This window comes from Rhinopithecus roxellana, chromosome 4, assembly GCF_007565055.1.
Source record: "Rhinopithecus roxellana isolate Shanxi Qingling chromosome 4, ASM756505v1, whole genome shotgun sequence".
Lineage (NCBI taxonomy): Eukaryota > Metazoa > Chordata > Mammalia > Primates > Cercopithecidae > Rhinopithecus > Rhinopithecus roxellana.
Genome location: NC_044552.1, coordinates 12831815 through 12852332, shown reverse-complemented (window position 1 = coordinate 12852332; position 20518 = coordinate 12831815). Strand labels below are relative to the sequence as shown.

The following is a 20518-nucleotide window of genomic DNA, read 5'->3' as shown; positions in this document are numbered from 1 at the left end:
GTGTTCTTGCCTCTGCCTCCGAAAGCGCTGGGATTACAAGCGTGAGCCCCCGCACCTGGCCCCAAAAGTATTTTTCTTTGAGACAGAGTCTCGCTCTGTTACCCAGGCTGGAGTGGAGTAGTGTGATCTCAGCTCACTGCAACCTCTGCCTCCCCAGTTCAAGCAGTTCTCCCTGCCTCAGCCTCCCAAGTGGCTGGGATTACAGGCATGCGCTACCATGCCTGGCTAATTTTTGTATTTTTAGTAGAGATGGCATTTCACCATGTTGGCCAGGCTGGTCTCGAACTCCTGACCTCAGGTGATCTGCCTACCTCAGCCTCTCAAAGTGCTGGGATTACAGGCATGAGCCACCATGCCCGGCCTGCCCAAAAGTATTTTTCAAATGTTAGTTTTTAGAAGTTGATTTTTTAAGAGAAGTTTAGGATAGGAATATACTTGAAATAATTTTGTATCAGGTGCTTCTAGTATATAAATGGCCATACAACTCTCATCTGAATTACAATTTTCTGAGTTTTCTCAGTGAACAGCCTCAGTATTCAATGATTTATGTTATTGAACTAAGGGCAAATTAGTGAGATCCTATCTTTTTGGGGTTTACAGCCAAAATATTAATAAATAGATAGGCCCTAAAACCAAATGGTACTGGATTGGCGAATAAAATACAGAACACCCGTTAAATTTGAATATCAGATAGACAACAAATAATTTTTAGTATAAGTATTTTTATGTAGTTCTTGGGATTTACTAAAAAAATTATTTGTTTATCCAAAATTCAAATTTAGCTCTGGGCATCCTGGTTTTTTGTGGGTTTTTCTTTTTGCGCTAAATATGGTAACCCAAGGTAGTCAGGAGGTTTATGACAGGATGTTGAGGGTAGGTTGTGGGAATTGGTGTGAGCTGTGCTCTGTATCTTTGTGGAAATGCATTACGTGGAGTTGATCATCCTACAAAGCTTTGGAGAAGCTCGTGGAAGGCTGTTTCTCCTAGATGGGGTGGAACAGCAGGAGGGAAGTCATGGAGCCACTGCTGGATACCTGAACAGTGTGCAGAATGGAGCTGGGGAGGGAGAGGAAGCTGGGAGCCAGATGGAGTTGTGGCTGGGAGCCATAGGTCTCTCAGAGGCTGCACTGGTCACCAGAGCTTGCCACACAGACACGGCATTTCTTTCTACTGTGGTGGGTCCTTGAATCCAGGGATTGAGGAGTAGCAAGTCAGGAGTGCCTATCCAGGGAAGACTCGAGGAGAACCAGGATTTCTAGATTTGTAAAGTATGTACTGCCCTTTCCTACCATTGTCTCCCTGTTAAAATAGTTTAAGCCTGACAAGTAAAGCAGCCATTCTAATGATGACAGCAGTTCAGGGAAGAAAATGCATCTTCAAGAGAAGGTGCCCCTTATAGCAGTCTCTTTTGCTACCCTTTTTGGGTATCACCTGTTTATTGCCTACTGAGACTCTATGGAGAAGTGAGTCTTTCTGTTACCACTTTTCAGAAAGCAGATGGTCTGGATCTGATGATTGGCTTGGCTCGCGCCCTTCCTCAGTGCTCTCACCTCCCCCTGCTGTCACCCAGCCTCCCCATCTTCCTCCTCTAGTATTTCCTTTTTTAAGAGTTGTGCCCATGTCTTTGCAGGTGCATGATAGGTGTTCCCACTTGTGAATCCAGTTGTGATTGCCTGGCCTTTGAATGCCAAAATATCAGTGTTGGTTTAAAATTTAGTAGCATCTAAAACTGAGCAAGAAAGCAGGAGGTTTGTTTAAGATAGGATGGGGTAGATATAAATACAAACATTCTGCCTCTTGTCCCTTAAACGTTACTGATAACCTCAATAGATGTGTCTGCTTTGGCACAGTCCCTATATCCTATCATAATATGTTCTTGGTAGAGCTAGTGTTCATGACAGCCCTGGGAGGGTGATGTCATCTATGTGTTGCCACAAGGAAGTCGAGGTTTACTTAAGGAGCTAAGTAACTTGCCTACAGCCATATGGGGAATAAGAGATGGAGCTACTGTTCCAAGCCAGGGTCAGGTTCTGTGCAGCTGCCCCCTGGCCAGGGTATGTGTGCCAAGTGTTTCCTCTGTGTGAAGGCAGAAAGCGGGCAGGGTGCACCTTCCATGCTTCCCTGTGTTCCCACGTGTCTACATGCAGAAGATTGGGAAGTAGTTTGAGATAAGGGGGGACACCACTGTGGATCAGAATGTTGTTAACTAATTTGAGACTTCAAATTAGTGTTAGCCACCTGCATAGACACTGTATGAAGGTTGGTGCCCACTGAGCTCCATTAACTTCCTTTGCTGTGCTTCACTCTCAGCTTCCAGGGATGTTCAGCATCACCACTGCTAAATCATGTTATATGGAGCACTTGGCTACATCCAGTGTCGTGTTAGAGCATTTTCCATTCATGGAGCATTAGAGCTGGAAGGAGCCTGGGAAGTCATCTGATGGGCCTCCTCTCCCCACAGACATGATCTTTTTCCTCTGGTAGGCAGCTCTGCTGTCACTCAAAGCCACATGGATCCTTGGCTCCCTAGGCTTCTGTGAGGTGCTGTCTCCAAAACTTTGAAAAAAGTCTTAAGTGTACACATGTTAAACATTGACTCTGCAGCCACCCTGCAAACAAAGGTGTTATTCAGAGAAGATATTTTGTGCGGTATTTTTGGTTTTTTAGTTTTTTGCTTTTGTACAGACAAGGTCTCACCATGTTACCCAGGCTGTTCTCGAACTCCTCGGCATTGCAAAGCGCTGGGATTACAGGCGTGAGTCACCATGCCTGGCCATTTTGTGTTTTTGAGTATACTGTTAAAATCTAGCTGAGTTCCAGCCAGAAACATTGAGCAGCATCCGGTTTTGGACTGCATTTAAACAAACTGTCTACACCTTGAATGCTGGCCTCCTCCTACCCCCTCAGCAAATTACTGTACTGTCTCTACTTTGTCTCAAAACACGTGTTCTCCAGTCCTCCCATTCCTCACAGGGGCAGCAAGAAGCAGATCCGGTGTTCAGTGTCCAACGAGGGGTATACCTGCTGGCTGCTGGCAAGGAGCATGTGGCCTCAGCCTTTTCTTGCTCCCGGCTCAAGTTCCAGGAACTGTGTCTGATGAGGAAGCTGGCAGGACTGTCATTTTTCATACCCCTGGCACAATCTCCACACACACCTGCCTTTCCTCCTTCCTTCCACTCCTCTCCAGCTCTCTCCCAGCCCATAGTTTCCTGCTGATGAGGACAGTTCCTGGTTCCTTAGCTTTCTCTACCTAAACGTGCCACTCCATAGGAGACAAGAGTGCACTGTTCCTGCCTTTACCCCTCGGGAGCATCTCGTGTGTTTTTAGGCCACAGGTGGAGGAGAGGGTGCCAGAAAACACAGCCAGTCTGTTCTAGCCTGTCCTCATTTTCTTCCCCCTTCCGTTTGCTCCGGTTCCTTGTCCCACAGTGATGGGCTTGGGACTATGGGATGTCCATTTTGGGCTTCCCTGGCTTGCTCACTTTCTCATGGGTGCTTTGAGCACCCTTTTTGAGCCAGCTCAGGCTTTCCCCCGACACCCTTTCCTCCTGCTTCTACCGGGCAGTGAGGGTCAGAGCTTCAGTCAGTGAGTCATCCAGACCTGGGTGTGGAAAGCACCTGGGACACCACTTGTATTTGGCTACTTTTAGCTTTCTTAAAAGACAGCTTTGGCCATTTTTACCCATTCCTGTGTACACTTCTGCCAAATACAGAGAGAAAATACCAAAAGAAAGCATGCCTTCACGTAGGGGTGAAGGAGCAATGGAGAGAAGGCTGGGCTGCTCAGGCTCAACTTGTTAAAAAGAGAAAAGCAACTGCAAGGTTTTCCATGCTAGTTAGACCCCACCTGTCTAATCCTGATTGTCTTTGAAAAATGAACAGAAATGTTTTCAGTTCTGTTTTTTTGATCTTGGAGGCCAAGGTGCCAATCTCCTCATCAAACTATTCTCACTGTTCACTCTTCTCTTGCCCCAATGCCCTTCTTCATTTCTTGACTGTTCTGGGAGAGTAAACACTGGCTAATTTCGTTTGTTTGTTTTTGAAGTTTTTTTTTTTTTTTTTTTTGTTTTTTTTTTTTTTTTTTTTTTTTTTTGAGACAGGCTCTCGCCCTGTCACCCAGCACCCCGGCTAGAGTACAGTGGCATGATCACAGCTCACTGTAGCCTTGAACTCCTGGCTGAGTTCAAGTGATCCTCCTGCTTCAGCTTCCCAAGTCACTGGGACTACAAGTGCACACCACCATGCCTGGCTAATTTTTTTACTATTTTATTTTATTATTTTATTTTAGTTATTTTATTTTATTGTTTGAGACAAAGTCTTGTTCTGTAGCCCAGGCTGGAGTGCAGTGGCATGATCTCAGCTCACCACAACCTCTGCTTCCCAGGTTCAAGTGATTCTCCTGCCTCAGCCTCCAGAGTAGCTGGGATTACAGGCCCACACCACTGCACCCAACTAATTTTTTGTGTTTTTAGTAGAGACGGGGTTTCACCACATTGGCCAGGCTGGTCTTGAACTCCCAACCTCAGGTAATCCACCAGCCTCAACCTCCCAAAGTACTAGGATTACAGGTGTGAGCCACCACGCCCGGTCTTTTTGTTTATTTTTTTGTAGAGACAAGGTCTCACTGTGTTGCCCAAGTTGGTCTTGAACTCCTGGGCTCAAGCGATCCACCTCTCTTGGCCTCCCAAAGTGCTGGGATTATAGGCATGAGCCACTCTGCCTAGCTGGCTGATGGTTTAAGTGCTCGTGTTGGGGCTTGCAGAATGCTGTAGGTCCTGAATGTGCAGGTACTCCCTGTGGTTACAGGTGCTTTTACAAATACCCCTCCTAAAGCAGTTATTCGTGGCAGCTACCAAATAGATAAAATCATTTGCTACTTTCTATATAGATGACTGGCCAACAAGTGTTTTTGAAACCTGTGTTACTATAAAATACCAAACGGGCCCATTTTCCTGCATCCCTGCAATGCAGAGAGCCCACTGCTATGTAAAAATGTCAGACTTACGCAGTGAAATGTGAGCTTTTAATGACTCGTGTGAGTTGTTATGTCACTTCGGGAGCCTTCATCGTTTGATGCAATACTTTTGCATCGTGGACTGTTTTTTGACGGGGTTTCACCACATTGGCCAGCATTAATAGGGACCTTCTCATGGGGACGTCAGCCTGGCAGTCCTAACCAACTGTAAAGGTGACGCACTTACCAGTGTGAAAATTACAGAGTAAACCATGTGATAGGGGGAGCGAGAAGCCGATCGTTTTCTTTGAAATCAAGAATCCTATCATAATAGCTTCTTACTTGTTTTCCTCTTGGCCCGGTTATTTTCTCAATCTGGCCAGACTCAGAGAAGCAGCAATGTTACCTTTTGACAATAAAATATTAAAAGTACTTTATTTTTACTTGAAATTATTAAATACTGTGTTCAATTTTAAATGAAAAACAAGAAGTAATTTTTTTCATTTTATTTTATTTTTGAGACAGAGTCCCTCTGTTGCCCAGGCTAGAGTGCAGTGGTACAATCTCTGCTCACTGCCACCTCTGCCTCCCAGGCTCAAGCGCTCCTCCCACCTCAGCCTCCCCAGTAGCTGGGATTACAGGTGCGCACCACCATGCATAGCTAATTTTTGTATTTTTAGTAGAGACGGGGTTTCACCATGTTGGCCAGGCTGGTCTTGAACTCCTGGCCTCGAGTGATCCGCCCGCCTCGGCCTCCCGCAGTGTTGGGATTACAGGCATGCGCCACCATGCATGGCTGCAAGAAGTAATTTGGAAGATGCACCATAAACACTGAGATACTGTACAACTAGTCATACTTTTTTTTTTTTTAATGTGGATGTTTTAAACTATGGAATACTATGCAGCCATAAAAAAGGATGAGTTTGCGTCCTTTGTAGGGACATGGATGCAGCTGGAAACCATCATTCTTAGCAAACTGTCACAAGAAGAGAAAAACAACCACCGCATGTTCTCACCCATAGGTGGGAACTGAACAATGAGATCACTTGGACTCGGGAAGGGGAACATCACACACTGGGGCCTATCATGGGGAGGGGGGAGGAGGGAGGGATTGCACTGGGGAGTTATACATGATATAAATGATGAATTGATGGGTGCTGACGAGTTGATGGGTGCAGCACACCAACATGGCACAAGTATACATACGTAACAAACCTGCACGTTATGCACATGTACCCTAGAACTTAAAGTATAATAAAAAAGAAAAAAAAGGAAAAAAAATAAATTTTGCAGAAAACACCTACAGAATGATAGGAGGAGACCCTGAAAACAGTCAGTGGGTTCTTCACCTCTGTTCAGGTTGCCTTGTGGAGCTCCTCAGAAGCACACAGGCCGCGTTTCTGGGTTTCTGATTCTGCCCTTTCCAGGTTTCTAATTCTATTGTCTTTGATTGTTTCGAGTGTCTTTATTCTTAAAAGTTCCTGAGGAGATTTGTAAGCATCATCTTAAAAGGTCTTTTAGGCCGGGCGCGGTGGCTCAAGCCTGTAATCCCAGCACTTTGGGAGGCCGAGGCGGGCGGATCACAAGGTCAGGATATCGAGACCCTCCTGGCTAACACGGTGAAATCCCGTCTCTACTAAAAATACAAAAAAAAACTAGCCGGGCGCGGTGGCGGCGCCTGTAGTCCCAGCTACTCGGGAGGCTGACGCAGGAGAATGATGTAAACCCGGGAGGCGGAGCTTGCAGTGAGCCAAGATCGCGCCACTGCACTCCAGCCTGGGCGACACAGCGAGACTCCGTCTCAAAAAAAAAAATAAAAATAAAAAATAAATAAAAAATTTAAAAAAATTTAAAAAAGGTCTTTTAGCTCAGGACGGAATCAGTGTCCCCTGTCTCTGATTATTGCTCCTGATATGAAATTGTGGCCATGCTGTCACGGGGGCGGTGCCAGGTCCACACCTTCAGGCTCTGTACAAATGGCGCCCCCTGGAGTCGTGTGACACAGCCATGCCGGTCAAGGCTAGTCCCTCCTTCCCCTGGGAAAACACGTGGCCCCTCTGGCTGGTCCCCGGGTGACAGGCCCTTGCTGTGCATTTGCAGGGGAGTGCGTGGCCTTGGGCACCTGTGCTAGTTCAGGCTTCTATTGACATTAATCTAAACGAACCCCAGAGGCCCCTGTGATCTGTGTTTCCAGGGAGCTGTGTTTAATTGTGGCAATCCCAGGATTATGAGACAGAAGTACTAGGCCCCAGCTCTGAAGTCATGTTGGTTAACACACCAAACCTTTTACCCTGTAACATTAGCAACTGGGACCTTGGACTCCAGTGACTTGGGGGAAAGGGAGGAATGCAGTAATACACAAATGATGCACCACCAACTTCCATCTCCTGAAGATTCCTGATCTCCTCTCTTTTCCTCTCCACCCCCCTTTTCCCTTGTGCTTTCTTTCTCCCTCATGCATCCACACAAACCCAGGAAAAGTTGTAGAGGAGCTTTGATTGCATTTTCAGACGTGACATTGACAGCACAAAAGGAATCCAAGTAAAAGGAGAGGGTAGGCAGACCAAAGCAGGAGGGTACTGTGCCTCTCTCAGTGGCTCACCCATCTGTGCATTTGAGATGGGTCTAGGGGCAAGGCAGGGATGCCAAAATGTCCTCTTCACATGCACATCTGTTGAATGGAGCACATGATCAAATGCAGACATAGTTACGTATTGGTCACTCATTTGCAACCAAGCTTAGAGCAGGGGGAAGAAAGAACCTTTAGTGTAATGAGAAGATCTCCTGACTCTTGCCACCTAGGACCACAGTGAACTTGAGGAGAGGTCACTGCAGGATATCTCAGCAAGTCAGACAGGAGTTGTCCTGGGAAGTCAGAACTCAACTGCTCCCATTCCCCAGTGGGAGGGGCACAGCCACCAAGGCCAGGAAGGGGGACTGGCCACCCTGGCCGGGGGCTGTCCCTGACTTCTCTTCATGGGCCCCCAAAGATACCCAGGGGGGTTCCCCAATGGATTTCCTAGTGTCCATATTACGGTGTCCTTGCCACACTAGAACTCGTTAGAGGGCATCTTTCTCTTTGTGGTAGAATATAGGTGTTTTCTTGCTGTGCTCTAAAATCTCTTCATTCACTTTTATTTTGTGTTGTCATTATTTAATATTTTAATTGTAATAGCATTGTTTTACTTTAAATGTATATTTTTCAGTTTCATTTATTTTAGTATTTTGAAGACAAAAATTCATATTCCATTTAACTTAGGAAAAGGGAGAATGATCGTTGTAGTCACTGATGTTCTCTCTTTTTTTTTTTTTTTTTAATATGTTTTGTTAATTTTCTTGAAGGGGTGGAGGAGGGGGGAACAACTGCCAGTGATCCCAGGAGAATAAACAAAAGCGACTTTTGTTTTTCATTGCAGTAGAAAGCCAGATAAATATATTTTTTTTTCCTGCTTCAGGTCAGAAACCCTTCCCTTGTCAAAAATGCGATGCCTTCTTTTCTACCAAATCTAACTGTGAACGCCACCAGTTGCGCAAACACGGAGTTACCACCTGTTCCCTGAGAAGAAACGGGCTTATCCCCCAGTCAAAAGAGAGTGATGTTGGATCCCATGATAGCACAGGTAGTGCCGCCAGGTGAACAAGAACCCAGAGAGAGGGAGAGAGAGGAGTTCGGTTAAGAGTTGTATCTAACTCCGGTCCGAGCTGCGGAGGGGCTGCTTGTTCACTTCTCTGTAGGATTCAGAGCCTGCAGCCTATTAGTAGAAAGGCGGGCCCTACTGATGATTGGGAGGGAGCATAACTCCTGGGTCAGGTCGCCTAGACATACAGCAGGAAACAGTGACAGTGCCCCTTGGTGACTCTCGGGGCTGCTAGGGAAGATCTGTCACCCTCTTGGCAGAAGAGGCCTTTGTTCCCGATGTTGGGAGGTGGGATGTATGGGAAGGCCTACAACTTTAGCCCTGGGTATGAACTCATCCAAAGGGGATGTGAAACCTTAAAGGTTTGGGGAGCCCTGGCCTCTGCAGCCTCCTCGGGAGCAGGCCTGGGCTCCCTGGGATGTCAGGGTATTGAAGGAACGAGGGGTGCGGTGTTCTTCTTTTCAATAACTCTCTTCCCGGTGTAAGACTGTCCTTGTTTGAAAAAGCACTGTGCATGTCCTTTCTTTAATCACATCTCTGCTTGACCTGAATCCGAGTATTATTCTCCTGTGCTGATGTGTGCTTCCTCCCTCCGGCACCCACAGAGCAATTAACGGCTGCCCGATACGTCTTCTGCCACCTTTTTTACCTTGTAGTTTCTGAATTTACTCATGTCCTCTATCGGTACACTCCATCCGCTCGGACTGCTGGGGTTCTCCATCCTCACCCCCAAGAGCAAACAAAACAAAAGCCAGCCTGCTGCAGGCCACTTAGACACCCCGCCAGCTGGCACTGATTAGCGACAGGGACAGCATCATGGTGCTGGGTCCAGTTCTGCAAGTCTCGAAAACCTGACACTATCTCCTGGCTGCGAAGAGATCTCCCCAGCTATGTTTTTCTAGGGTTGTAATTGCGTCCTGTGGCTTCTGTTCCTCAGATAGGGTGAAGATGGGGTGCTCTATAGTTAGGAGGCACCCCTGCCTCAGGAGTCAATGTGGACAGAGGGTTGGGCATTAATCTTAGCCCGCTTGTCCTTACCTTGGTTACAGCGATGTGGGGGCGCATCTGGAGAGGCCACCCTTTGCCCCTCTCTTTGCCTCCCACTGAGCCCCAGCGAAACCAACTGTGAGTGCTCTTGACTGCCCCACCGCCAGTCTAGATCAGACCCTCTGAGGGTGTGAAAGTGTAAGCTGGTTTGCTCACTGCTTCCCCAGCTTCCACTTCCACCTAACTCACCAGTATCTTTGAGTGCAGAAAGATGTGGGTGCCCACGGAATCTTCCCCTAACTTGGACCCCTGTGAGCCAAAGATGACCTGCAGTTCAGCCCACGGGAAGCACACACCAGTGCTGGCAGGCATGCATTTGCTGCAGACCATCCTGTTAATGTTTAACCATCGGCCGCCACGTTACCTGTTAGTCTGGAACATTTTCTTTCAGCCTGGTTTTGAAAGCTGCCCTGTGATCTTCCCATAGTGGTTACAGTAGCGAAAGCAGCCAGTAACTGAGGGAGCTGAGGGGGAGCCCTTGGGTTTCCATGTTTACAAATAAGTCTTAGTAACTCTGTGCTGGATATGCATTTTGCATTCAGCTTCTTTATCATAAGGGAGGAACAAGGGCTGGGGCTCCTGCTGACGTCTGCAGACACAAAGCTGAGTCGGAATTTATGGTCTTAGCTTCGGTTCAGCACCAAGTGTATTTATAAGTTTGTACTCACAAGTTTTGTTTTCCAAATCCCAGCAAAGCCCTGTCCCACCTCCACCCCACCCCGGAAGTTATATAGGTTCTCTTGAAGGGGACAAAACCTCTAGAAAAGGAAAAGTTACTGAAAGTTGTAATGTGAGACCAGCAAAGAGAAAATCTGTGTTTGGTTTAGTTGTGGTCACAGTCCATGGTGAGAAAAGGGACTGAGATTTAAGTGGGAGAGAAAGGAGGTTAGGGAGGCAGAGTTTAGTGATTTCAAGGAGGATTTTAAAAACCAGATGAGCATGATGGGCATGGGGTGAAGCCTTCATTCTGGGCTCCCTCCAGTGAAGTTAAAAAAGTGAGGCTTTGAAGGAAGACCACTTAACAAAGGGGGGGGCGGGGGAGGAAATGACCAAGGAGGTCCCTGAGGGGTTTTCTAGGCTTATATGCTTAGGTGGCATTTTCTTAAAATTCCTACACGTGTTTTACAATGCAGGTCTCACTTTTTTCAGTCACATAAAGTCCCCCAAAAGCATGCTTAAAATGCCACAGTGGGGGCAGTTCTCCCTTAAAGGTCCATTTTGAATATTCAGATTTCAACTGAAATTCTTCATTCACTGTCCTGGACAGAGAGGTGCCCTGGCCCCCTCTGCCCTTGAAGGGCATGCCCTTGGTCCTTCCTCTGATGATGCCACGTCTTTGTGTTTGTAGGCACCTACATAGGGCTGTTTTTAATTCATATAAACGTGAAAGTGTTTAAACTCTCCCTTAATGGTGGCCACCTTTACCAGCCCAGAAGTCCCACATGTCAGCATGGACTGCACCTCAGGAAACCCTCTCAGTCCTCAGATGCTTTGGGTAGAGTGCAGACACAGTGGCTTCCCTGCAAACGCACCCCTGCCAGGTCAGATGATTACTTCGGTTGGTAGTCTGTCACATCGGTTGAGGCACATTTAATGTTTAGGAAGCAATAGATCATTAATTGTTGAGCTGACTAGGGCCGTCTCCACTGTCCTGTAGGAGGAGCTGTGGGTTTATTATCTACCAGGATTCCTTCTGCTTCCTCTGGCAGTTTTCTTAGTTGTTGAACACAAACCGAGGGACTGATGGGGAGAGGGAAGAACTGCATATTTTTAAGGTAGCATTGCTTATAAAAAGTCATCAGCTCAGTTACCTGCATTTGGGAGTCTGGGTGGTTGAGGGCAGGGATTTATACAGCACCTGGCCTTATAAGTTGACTGTTCATGATAGGTTTAGAGGTGAAGTGTTTGTTCATGAGAATCACTAATGAAAATCAGTTGTTGCTTAGAATGTGAAGGGCACAGCCTGCACTGCTAAAACACTCCCCCTAGTGGGAGTTTGGTAGAATACAGCCAAGCCCCCTGTGTCCCAAGAGGGCGTTGGTCCTTTCAGTGTACTCTGGGTGATCTCTCTCCATTATCCACACAAAGGAAGGTCTCAACAGCAGGAACAATTTGATCTTAGTATATTTATTTGGGTTTCATTTCAAAATTTATTTTATTTTTTTCAAGCTTTATCATGTTAAATATGTTCTATGCAGTTAAAATAATGCATGTTCTTTGCTGAAAAAAAAAATAATAGAAGTAGCCTAGGATATACTGGGGACAAAGGGGAAGTAACCAGAGATTAAATCTTTTAAAAATAACTGGTTGGGCGTGGTGGCTCAGGCCTGTAATCCTAGCCCTTTTAGAGGCCGAGGAGGGTGGATCACCTGAGGTCAGGAGTTCTGAGACCAGCCTGGCCAACATGGTGAAACCCTGTCTCCACTAAAAATACAAAAATTTTTTTAAAAAATTATACTTACCTGGCAGGGGAGATACCACGATCACGAAGGTGGTTTTCCCAGGGCGAGGCTTATCCATTGCACTCCGGATGTGCTGACCCCTGCGATTTCCCCAAATGTGGGAAACTCGACTGCATAATTTGTGGTAGTGGGGGACTGCGTTCGCGCTTTCCCCTAAAAAAACAAAAAACAAAACAAAACAAAAAAAAAAAACAAAAATTAGCCAGGCATGGTGGCTCACACCTGTAATCCCAGCTTCTTGGGAGGCTGAGGCAGGAGAATTGCTTGAACTCAGGAAGCAGAGGTTACAGTGAGCTGAGATTGCACCACTGCACTCTAGCCCAGGTGACAGAGCAAGACTCCATCTCAAAAAAAAAAAAAAAAAAAAACCTACAAAGGCCAGCCACAGCCACAGTTACTTATGCCTGTAACCTTAGTACTTTGGCAGGCCAGGGCAGGAGGACCCCTTGAGCCAGGAGTTCGAGACCAGCCTGGGCAACATAGGGAGACCCTGACTCTAGGGAGGGAAATTACCCACAAAGCCAGCAAACAAATTGAGCAGTTCGTATTTTTATTGTAGAGTTTATACCAATATCCATTCTATAGCTGCTCTCTGTTGAAATGATTCAAGAAAACGAATATCTTGTTTTTCCTTGGAATGTGGCCCAGACATTGGTGTGCATATCTCAGGATTCATATTCTTTAAGCTTTTGGATAATTTTGCAAAATCATTTCTTCCTTAAAGTTTTATATTCACACCATAATATTTCCTTCTGAAACCTCTTGAGATACTCAGTGGCTGCCAAAAAGTGCAGTGTAAGACTAATGAAATGAAATGATGGAAGTGGATGCGTTATGCAGATGGCTGTGGGTAAGCCTAAAGCCCCAAGCAGGTGTGAGCAGTAGGTACTGTCTCCTCAGACCTCGGGATGGGGCAGGACCAGCTCCTTACCCCAGCCCTCCTGACCGCCTTGATGGCCAAATAATGGAGCATGTGACGTTGAGGAGGAGTGATGGATGCAGGTTGACACTGTAGTTACGCCTGATCACACCAAGTGAGAATCCAGGTTAGGTGCGTGAATCTGCTGGCTCAAGGACTGCACTCACATCTGGCCTATTGAGGGAGGCGCATCTCATACTTGTGCCATGAAACAATGACTTTCATCCACCTAATTCTCAGAGGAACTTCTGAATTCCTGCAGTAATAAATCAGACAGTGGCCGGGCATGGTGGCTCATGCCTGTAATCCCAGCACTTTGGGAGGCCAAGGTCGGCAGATCGCCTGAGGTCAGGAGTTCGAGACCAGCCTGGCGAACATGATGAAACCCCGTCTCTACTAAAAATATAAAAATTAGCCAGGCGTGGTGGTGGGCACCTGTAATCCCAGCTACTCAGGAGGCTGAGGCAGGAGAATTGCTTGAACCCGGCAGGCGGAGGTTGCAGTGAGCCGAGATCACACCATTGCACTCCAGCCTGGGTGACAGGGAGAAACTCTGTCTTAACTAATAAAAAATCAGACATAGGATCTGCAGCTAAATAATAGGTTCCACCAGCTTCCAATGCACTGTTGTAGTGCATAATTTTAAGAAGTTATTAAGTCCTCTTTCAACCTTAGGAAAGGAAGGGAAGGCCTTTTGACACTGTTTGATGTTGTGAATGTTACAACCGTGCCACCCCTTAAAAGGACTGTTGAAAACTGGTAGGCTTTCCACATACAGTTTTACTGGGTGGAATGGACAGATAGGAACAAATCCAAAGGCAAGAAGTCAGGGTAGGTGAGATGCCTGGAACCCAGAACCCCTTGTCTTCACAGGCACCCACAGCCCTTCACAGTCCACTCCCCTCACTGTCTGCTGTTGCCAAGCCTGGCATCAAGGGTGCCCTTCCTTTAAAAGATTTCCACCACTCCTGGGAGGCTGACAGCTAGGAAGCCTACAAGCTTCCCTGCACCTCCTTGGGTCTCTGCAGCCTCCACCTGGAGATGAGCGTCAGGCAAGAGTGCATACCATACACACAGAATGCAGGCTTGGGGTCGTTTCCTGTGAAACTCATAAGACCATGCTTTGGGGGATTGGGGTGGGGGTGGTCCTGTGTATGTTGCATGTTTGTATGATCTCTTTGCACTGGAAAAATAACTTATAACTCAAGCTTCCTCAACCTCCCTAGCGCTGCGAGTCTCTGGAATGCACCCCTCTCCTATCTCGCAGCCCCTGTCTGCCCTGCCTGAGTCACTCACACCTTCCTGGGGGCGGGGGCAGTGGAAGCCCGGGGTTCGGGGGCACAGCCAGCCCTGGGAACACACCTCAGGTGATGTGGAGGCTGCTTTTGCCTTTCTTACCTCCCCGGGGTCATCTTGGTCCTCCTGGGGGAATGTAACAGGTGGTGAGGATTTGGGCCGAAAGAAGTCCTCACTGGTTTGGGGTTCAGGCTGCTGGCGTGGGTCTAGCCCACTCCCAGTGACATCCCTGGCATGAGCGTACCTGGTGGTGCCCCTCTGAGCCCTCCCCGCTGTGCTTGCCCCACAGACAGCCAGTCGGATGCGGAGACTGCAGCCACCGCGGGCGAAGTGCTAGACCTCACTTCACGGGACAGAGAGCAGCCGTCGGAGGGCGCCACTGAGCTCCGCCAGGTTACAGGGGATGCCCCTGCGGAGCAGGCCAAGGCGGAAACGGCCTCGCCTGTGCACGGAGAAGAGCACGGGCCTGGGGAGAGCCATGAGCCGGAGGAGGAGCCTGGCGCTGAGGAGAGTGCCGGTGACGCTGACGGCGCTGAAGAGGACGCGTCGAGCAACCAGAGCCTGGACCTGGACTTCGCCACCAAGCTCATGGACTTCAAGCTGGCCGAGGGCGAGGGCGAGGCAGGCGCCGGGGGCGCGGCCACGCAGGAGCAGAAGCTCGCCTGCGACACCTGTGGGAAGAGCTTCAAGTTCCTGGGCACCCTGAGCCGCCACCGGAAGGCGCACGGCCACCAGGAGCCCAAGGACGAGAAGGGAGATGGCGCCAGCACTGCGGAGGAGGGGCCCCAGCCCGCCCCTGAGCAGGAGGAGAAGCCCCCCGAGACCCCGGTAGAGGTGTTGGAGTCGGCCCCGGGCGCCGGGGAGGCCCCGGCGGAAAAGCCTGCAGAGGAGACTGAGGGCCCCTCCGACGGGGAGAGCGCGGCCGAGAAGAGGTCCTCGGAGAAGAGCGACGATGACAAGAAACCAAAGACAGACTCCCCCAAAAGCGTGGTCAGCAAGGCAGACAAGAGGAAGAAGGTCTGCAGCGTGTGCAACAAGCGGTTCTGGTCGCTGCAGGACCTGACCCGGCACATGCGCTCCCACACAGGTAACCAGGGCAGGCCAGGTCCCCAGCCCAACAAGAGGCGGCGAGTTGGGCACCTCTGTCCTAGGAGCTGCCCTGAAGCGGCGCTGGAGGTCACCAAGAGAACGTTTGCTTACGTTGCGGGTGTGCCCTTTAAGCCCGTGAACTGGGAGTTTTAAGGAGTTGCCCTCTTAGCCCTTGAAGACCGTGCAGGCCGCCTGCAGCCAGGCAGGAGAGGGTCCTTGGCCGTTGTGTTTTTGAGAACGCTGTGATCTGCCTCTTAGCTCTGCTGAGCCTCCGTCTTCCCATCTGTAGAGCTGGGGTGACAGCTGCCCTGTTTCATAGAGGTATCTAGGAGAGGGTGCTTGTGCTGGCCATTTGGGCCCACTTGGTCCTGTCTAGTCCTGTGGCCCGGACGATAGGCGCTGCCCCAGGCCACTGTGGGGCGGCAGGCACCCTGGGTGATCCATTAGGGCCAGGAGGGTCTTTTCCTTTCTTAGCCGTGCAGCCCGGCTGAGGTGACTGGGACAGGACTCTTAGCCACTGCCCTGCACACTGCTCCTAGAGTTCACCCGCCACCCACAGGGTGGAGGCCGCAGACCCCAGAGCAGGGGCGCTTACTTTGAGACAAAGACCTGAATATGCCCATGGCGTCCAGAGATACATCCTTCTTCCTTCCAAAATAACCTGTCCCTCCTCTCAGCCGCAGCTTCCCTCCTTGTCACAGCTGCAGCCCGCAGTGAACACGTGTGCCCCGACCCAGCGCAGTCAGCTGTTCGCTGCACTTGCCCGTGTGAAGGACCAGGGTCCTTGGCTCTCAGAAGAGAGAGATTCTTGGGCTCCCGGCAAGCGTGGTGGGCCCTGCCCTGGGCCTGACATGTGAGCCATCAGGAAAGCCCCCGCTGTGCCACATTGCAATGCAGAGGGTACCTGGTGCCTCCGACTTAGGTGCTGCTGTCCATGGAGATCCCTGAGAGGGTCCACTCCTGTCCCCCTCTAGATTCCTTCCTAGGCTCTGGTCGAGGTCCAGTCTGCACATCTCCTGAGGCTTCTGCTTCTGGGACTTGGGTTTTCTGGATCAGTAGGTAGGGTGCTTGGACTGAGAGAGGAAGGAGAGGGAACGTCTCAAACTGACAGCTTGAACCAGCAAACAGAGCTTGTCCCTCCCGTTTGCTGGTTCAAGGAAGAGGCCTCTGGCTGAGTCGGAAGGAGTCCTGGTCCCCCGCACATAGCCTGGGAGCCTCATTCTTCCTGTGCAGAGCAGGGTGCGGTGGGTACTGGTGCCTTTTGGGTAATGGAAATTCTTTCTTTCTTCCCTTGTTCCAGGGGAAAGGCCATACAAATGTCAGACCTGCGAGCGAACCTTCACCTTGAAGCACAGCCTGGTTCGCCACCAGCGGATCCACCAGAAAGCCAGGCATGCCAAACACCATGGGAAGGACAGCGACAAGGATGAGCGGGGTGAGGAAGACAGCTGAGAACGAGTCCACCCACAGTGGCAACAACCCCGTCTCAGAGAACGAGGCTGAGCTGGCTCCCAGCGCCAGCAGCCACATGGCCGTCACCCGGAGCCGGAAGGAGGGCTTGGCCAGTGCCACAAAGGACTGCAACCACAGGGAGGAGAAGGTCACGGCAGGGCAGCCGTCTGAGCCTGGCCAGGGTGACCTTAACCCAGAGAGCCCAGCGGCCCTGGGGCAGGACCTGCTGGAACCTCGCAGCAAGAGGCCTGCCCACCCAACCCTGGCCACAGCTGATGGTGCCTCGCAGCTCCTGGGGATGGAGTGACAGCCTCAGTCCCCCTCAGCACAGACAAAAGCCAGCAGAGCAAAGCGTCATGGGGTTTCCTCAGTGCCCTTCAGCTGTTGGAGAGTGAGAGAGAGAGAGAGAGAGAGAGAGAGAGAGAGAGAGAGAGCGAGTGCGAGACACAAGCAGGAGCGTGGCTGCTCGAGCACTCAGTGCCATAGCCTTACCGCAGCGTGCGCGGGAGGCCACAACCCGTGCCGATTCCAGTGCCTTAACTACTTACCGGATCCCTCCATATTATCGTGGGTGTTGTATTTTTCCAAAATGACTTCTTAAACAAAACAAATATTGTAATGAATTGTCTGGAGAGGACTTCTTCATTTGAGCATTAGCGTTATTTTTTATTGGTGTGTGTGAGCTTGTTCTTGTGAATCTGTGATAGCACCGTTTGTTCGTAAGCTGGAAACAGAAGGAAAAAACATACCCTTGGGTACCCATAGCCAATAACTGGAAGAAAATGATGTGAATTTCATGTAAATGACCAGAGGAAAGATGGATAAGATGATAATTTCTTAAATAGACATTTTCCTTTTTTCTGTGTGCTTCATGGTGGAGCTGTCATCCGGTCCTTGGTATTACAGGATGTGGTTGATGAAGGTTTCCAATATGGTTTCAAGCCAAAACCAGGAAAGATTCTAGCTTCAGCCTCATGTCCGTTTCCACTCTGTCAGCATTAGACATGGTCACCGTTCAAGTTTCAAGACATCGATTCTTAACTATAGAGAAGAGTTACTCCCCTGGCGTCTAAACCTATGGAAAATATGCACGGATAGCATATATTTGATTGCCTCCTCTTCCCTTTCAGTATCTATATTATTAATATTATTATTATTATTATTATTGTTAGTTCATCAGTTTGCTGTTCTCTGCAGTGAGCAGAATCAAATGGGCAATATTTGTCCTGGGAGACCTGTGCCGCACCCGGGTCCCCGTGTAAACGTGTGCCTGCGGCTGTGGTTGGCACCCTCGGGTGGTAGCTCTTCTACCGGAATGAGACAAGCCTTTCTTCTGTCACTGCAGAATTTAGCAGGGCCGTGAGCAGTCTTCCCAAGCATGGCCCAGGAGCAGCTCAGAGAGGGTGGAGTGAGGGTGTGTGCATCCAGGAAACAGGCATCAAGAAGCCAGGACCGTGCCTGGAGCACTGCAGAGATGACTTTGGAGAAAGCAAAGCAGTGACCCAGTGACCAGGCACGTTACTCGTGAGCGAGGTATTCCCAGTCTTCCTGCTAAGCCTAATCCAAGCCTTACCCAGCTGTGCTACTGTCATTTGCAAAAGCAAGGAAATACTACTACTGGTAATAAAACTACACATGCAAGATGTCAGATAAGAAATAGGTTTATATTTACCTTCCTGCGATGTGGAGTTGGTGCTTGAAGATAAATGTGCTGTTTCTAGTTTCTTAAATAGCCCAAACCCCTGGGTGCAAAAAGGCAGGATTCTTTTTACCCATAAGCATCTTAGGCAGGCAATAGACTTCCCTCACTGTCCCCGCCTGCAGGGAGGAGAATGTACCCCACTGCATCTGAGCTCCTGGTCCCTCAGCCAAGACCTCAGGGGCCCCCAGCCAGCCTGCTGCTGGGGACCCCTGTGCTTGCTGCAGTGTGTGGAGCCTCTTGCCTTCCCCTGGGGAGGCATACCTGTACTCCAGCTGCTTTCCCCTGCCTTTTTCTGGCCCCAGTGCCCCTCCTTTACATAGACTTGTTCACACAGAAACATGCACACCCCCTTTTCTCCGCCACTTCACCAGTTTCTGAAATCCAACCTCCCAGACATCAAAGGAAGATAGATATTCTTGAGATAATGAAAAGTGATATCTTCGCGTATGAAAGGAAAAAAGGTTGAGGTATATATGATTTTTAACTGTATTAGGGATGTATGAACCAGTTTAAAAATAAGGTTTTATTTACTGTAGAGATGAATGCAAATCAGAACCAATGATTCCTTGGTCTACTTAGTTAAAACCAGTTCATACATCCCTTAGGTTTCTTTTTTTATTATTACAGTTGTTATTGTTATTTTTGTTGTTATCATTTGGGGTTTCTTGTGTTTTTTCTTTGCGACTCTCCACACTAAACTCGCAATATTGTGGGGAGAAGCTGTGAGTAAACTCTACGCTGCGGTGAGATGTAGCAGTAATCAGCTCCCAGCAACGTGAGTAGCCGGGGCTGCCGCTCGCAATAATCACTATTGATTTAAAGCTTTACTTAGCCTTGATCTGTACCCTCGTAGTCAATAAGGTCTTGCCACATTTTATTAGTGAGGTGGAGAAACGTATTATTTGTTTGTTTTTGCCCTTCCCCCACCCCCCAATATTAAACTGTGAAATTTGTGATTTGTTTAAACTCTGGGTGAATCATAGCTTAGTTTGCATGTCCAGCTAATTTGTTTCTATACATTTTGTTTGATTCTCTTTCTCCTTCTCTCAGGGCTTTTACAAAAAAATATATATATATGGATCTTCTGAAAAGTTTTTTGAGGTGCAAGTTTTTTCTCTTTTTTTTTTTTTCCTCATTGATTAATGGACATGATGCTGAGATTCAATCACTACATGAAACACCTGGCTGTGAAAACAGAACAACCCAGAGGGCTGTTTTCCAAGCAGCGCTGGGGAAGCTACGGAACAGCCGGATGCCAGTTTCGGGAGGATTCACCGTACGTTCTGACCCTCTGTTCGTCTCTTTCCTCTCCTCTTTCTTCAAGAAGGAAATTGATCCTAGTGATTTCAGCCCATGCATTAAACAGGAAACAATAATAAATTTGTAGAATGCATATTTTTCTAAAGGGAACTTAAAAACTGCTGCTACATGTTATGTACAAAACTGGTTTATGCCACATGAACAGAGAATCACAAGTTTGGTTTTGGTACTTTTTGTTCCTCTTTGTATTCAGTTGTATAGAACTTCCAAATTCAGAATGAGAAGAAAGCTGTTCTGTATCAAACCATCTAAGCAATAAATGTTATATTTTAAAAGCGGCAGATTGCCGGTCACATGGCCGTCCTATGATTTGTTGTGATCCTATCCCCAAACCCACAGCCCACTTGGGGCAGCCCCCAGGTGTGCGGTACCGTCGGAGGGAATCAGGTGCCCAGGAAAGCTCTTGTCACCCAGGCAGCATTTTTATTTGCTCTGGAGGCTAGGGCAGTGACTCTTTCCTATAATCCCAGCACTTTGGGAAGCCAAGGCAGGAGAATCACTTGAAACCAGAAGTTCAAGACCAGCCTGGGCAAAATAGTGAGACACCCCTATCTCTACAAAAAAAATGTTTAAGAACTAGCTGGGCATGGTGGTACACGCCTGTAGTCCCAGCTAGTTGGGCGGTTGAGGTAGGAGGAT

At 48.6% G+C, this 20518-nt stretch overlaps 1 protein-coding gene and 1 non-coding gene across 2 annotated transcripts in view; both read left to right on the top strand.

Moving 5' to 3' along the window:
* RREB1 (ras responsive element binding protein 1) overlaps positions 1 to 20160 on the top strand; it is a 146659-nt gene extending 126499 nt beyond the window's left edge. The window contains 4 exon segments of the mRNA XM_010381707.2: positions 8410 to 8574; positions 14606 to 15403; positions 16706 to 16854; positions 16856 to 20160. Coding sequence (XP_010380009.2) covers positions 8410 to 8574; positions 14606 to 15403; positions 16706 to 16854; positions 16856 to 17164 — 1421 coding nt within the window. The 3' untranslated portion in view covers positions 17165 to 20160.
* LOC115897226 lies at positions 12094 to 12257 on the top strand. Its single transcript, XR_004057143.1, has one exon. It is a non-coding gene; the product is annotated as a U1 spliceosomal RNA (small nuclear RNA).
* Positions 20161 to 20518: the final 358 nt, after the last annotated feature.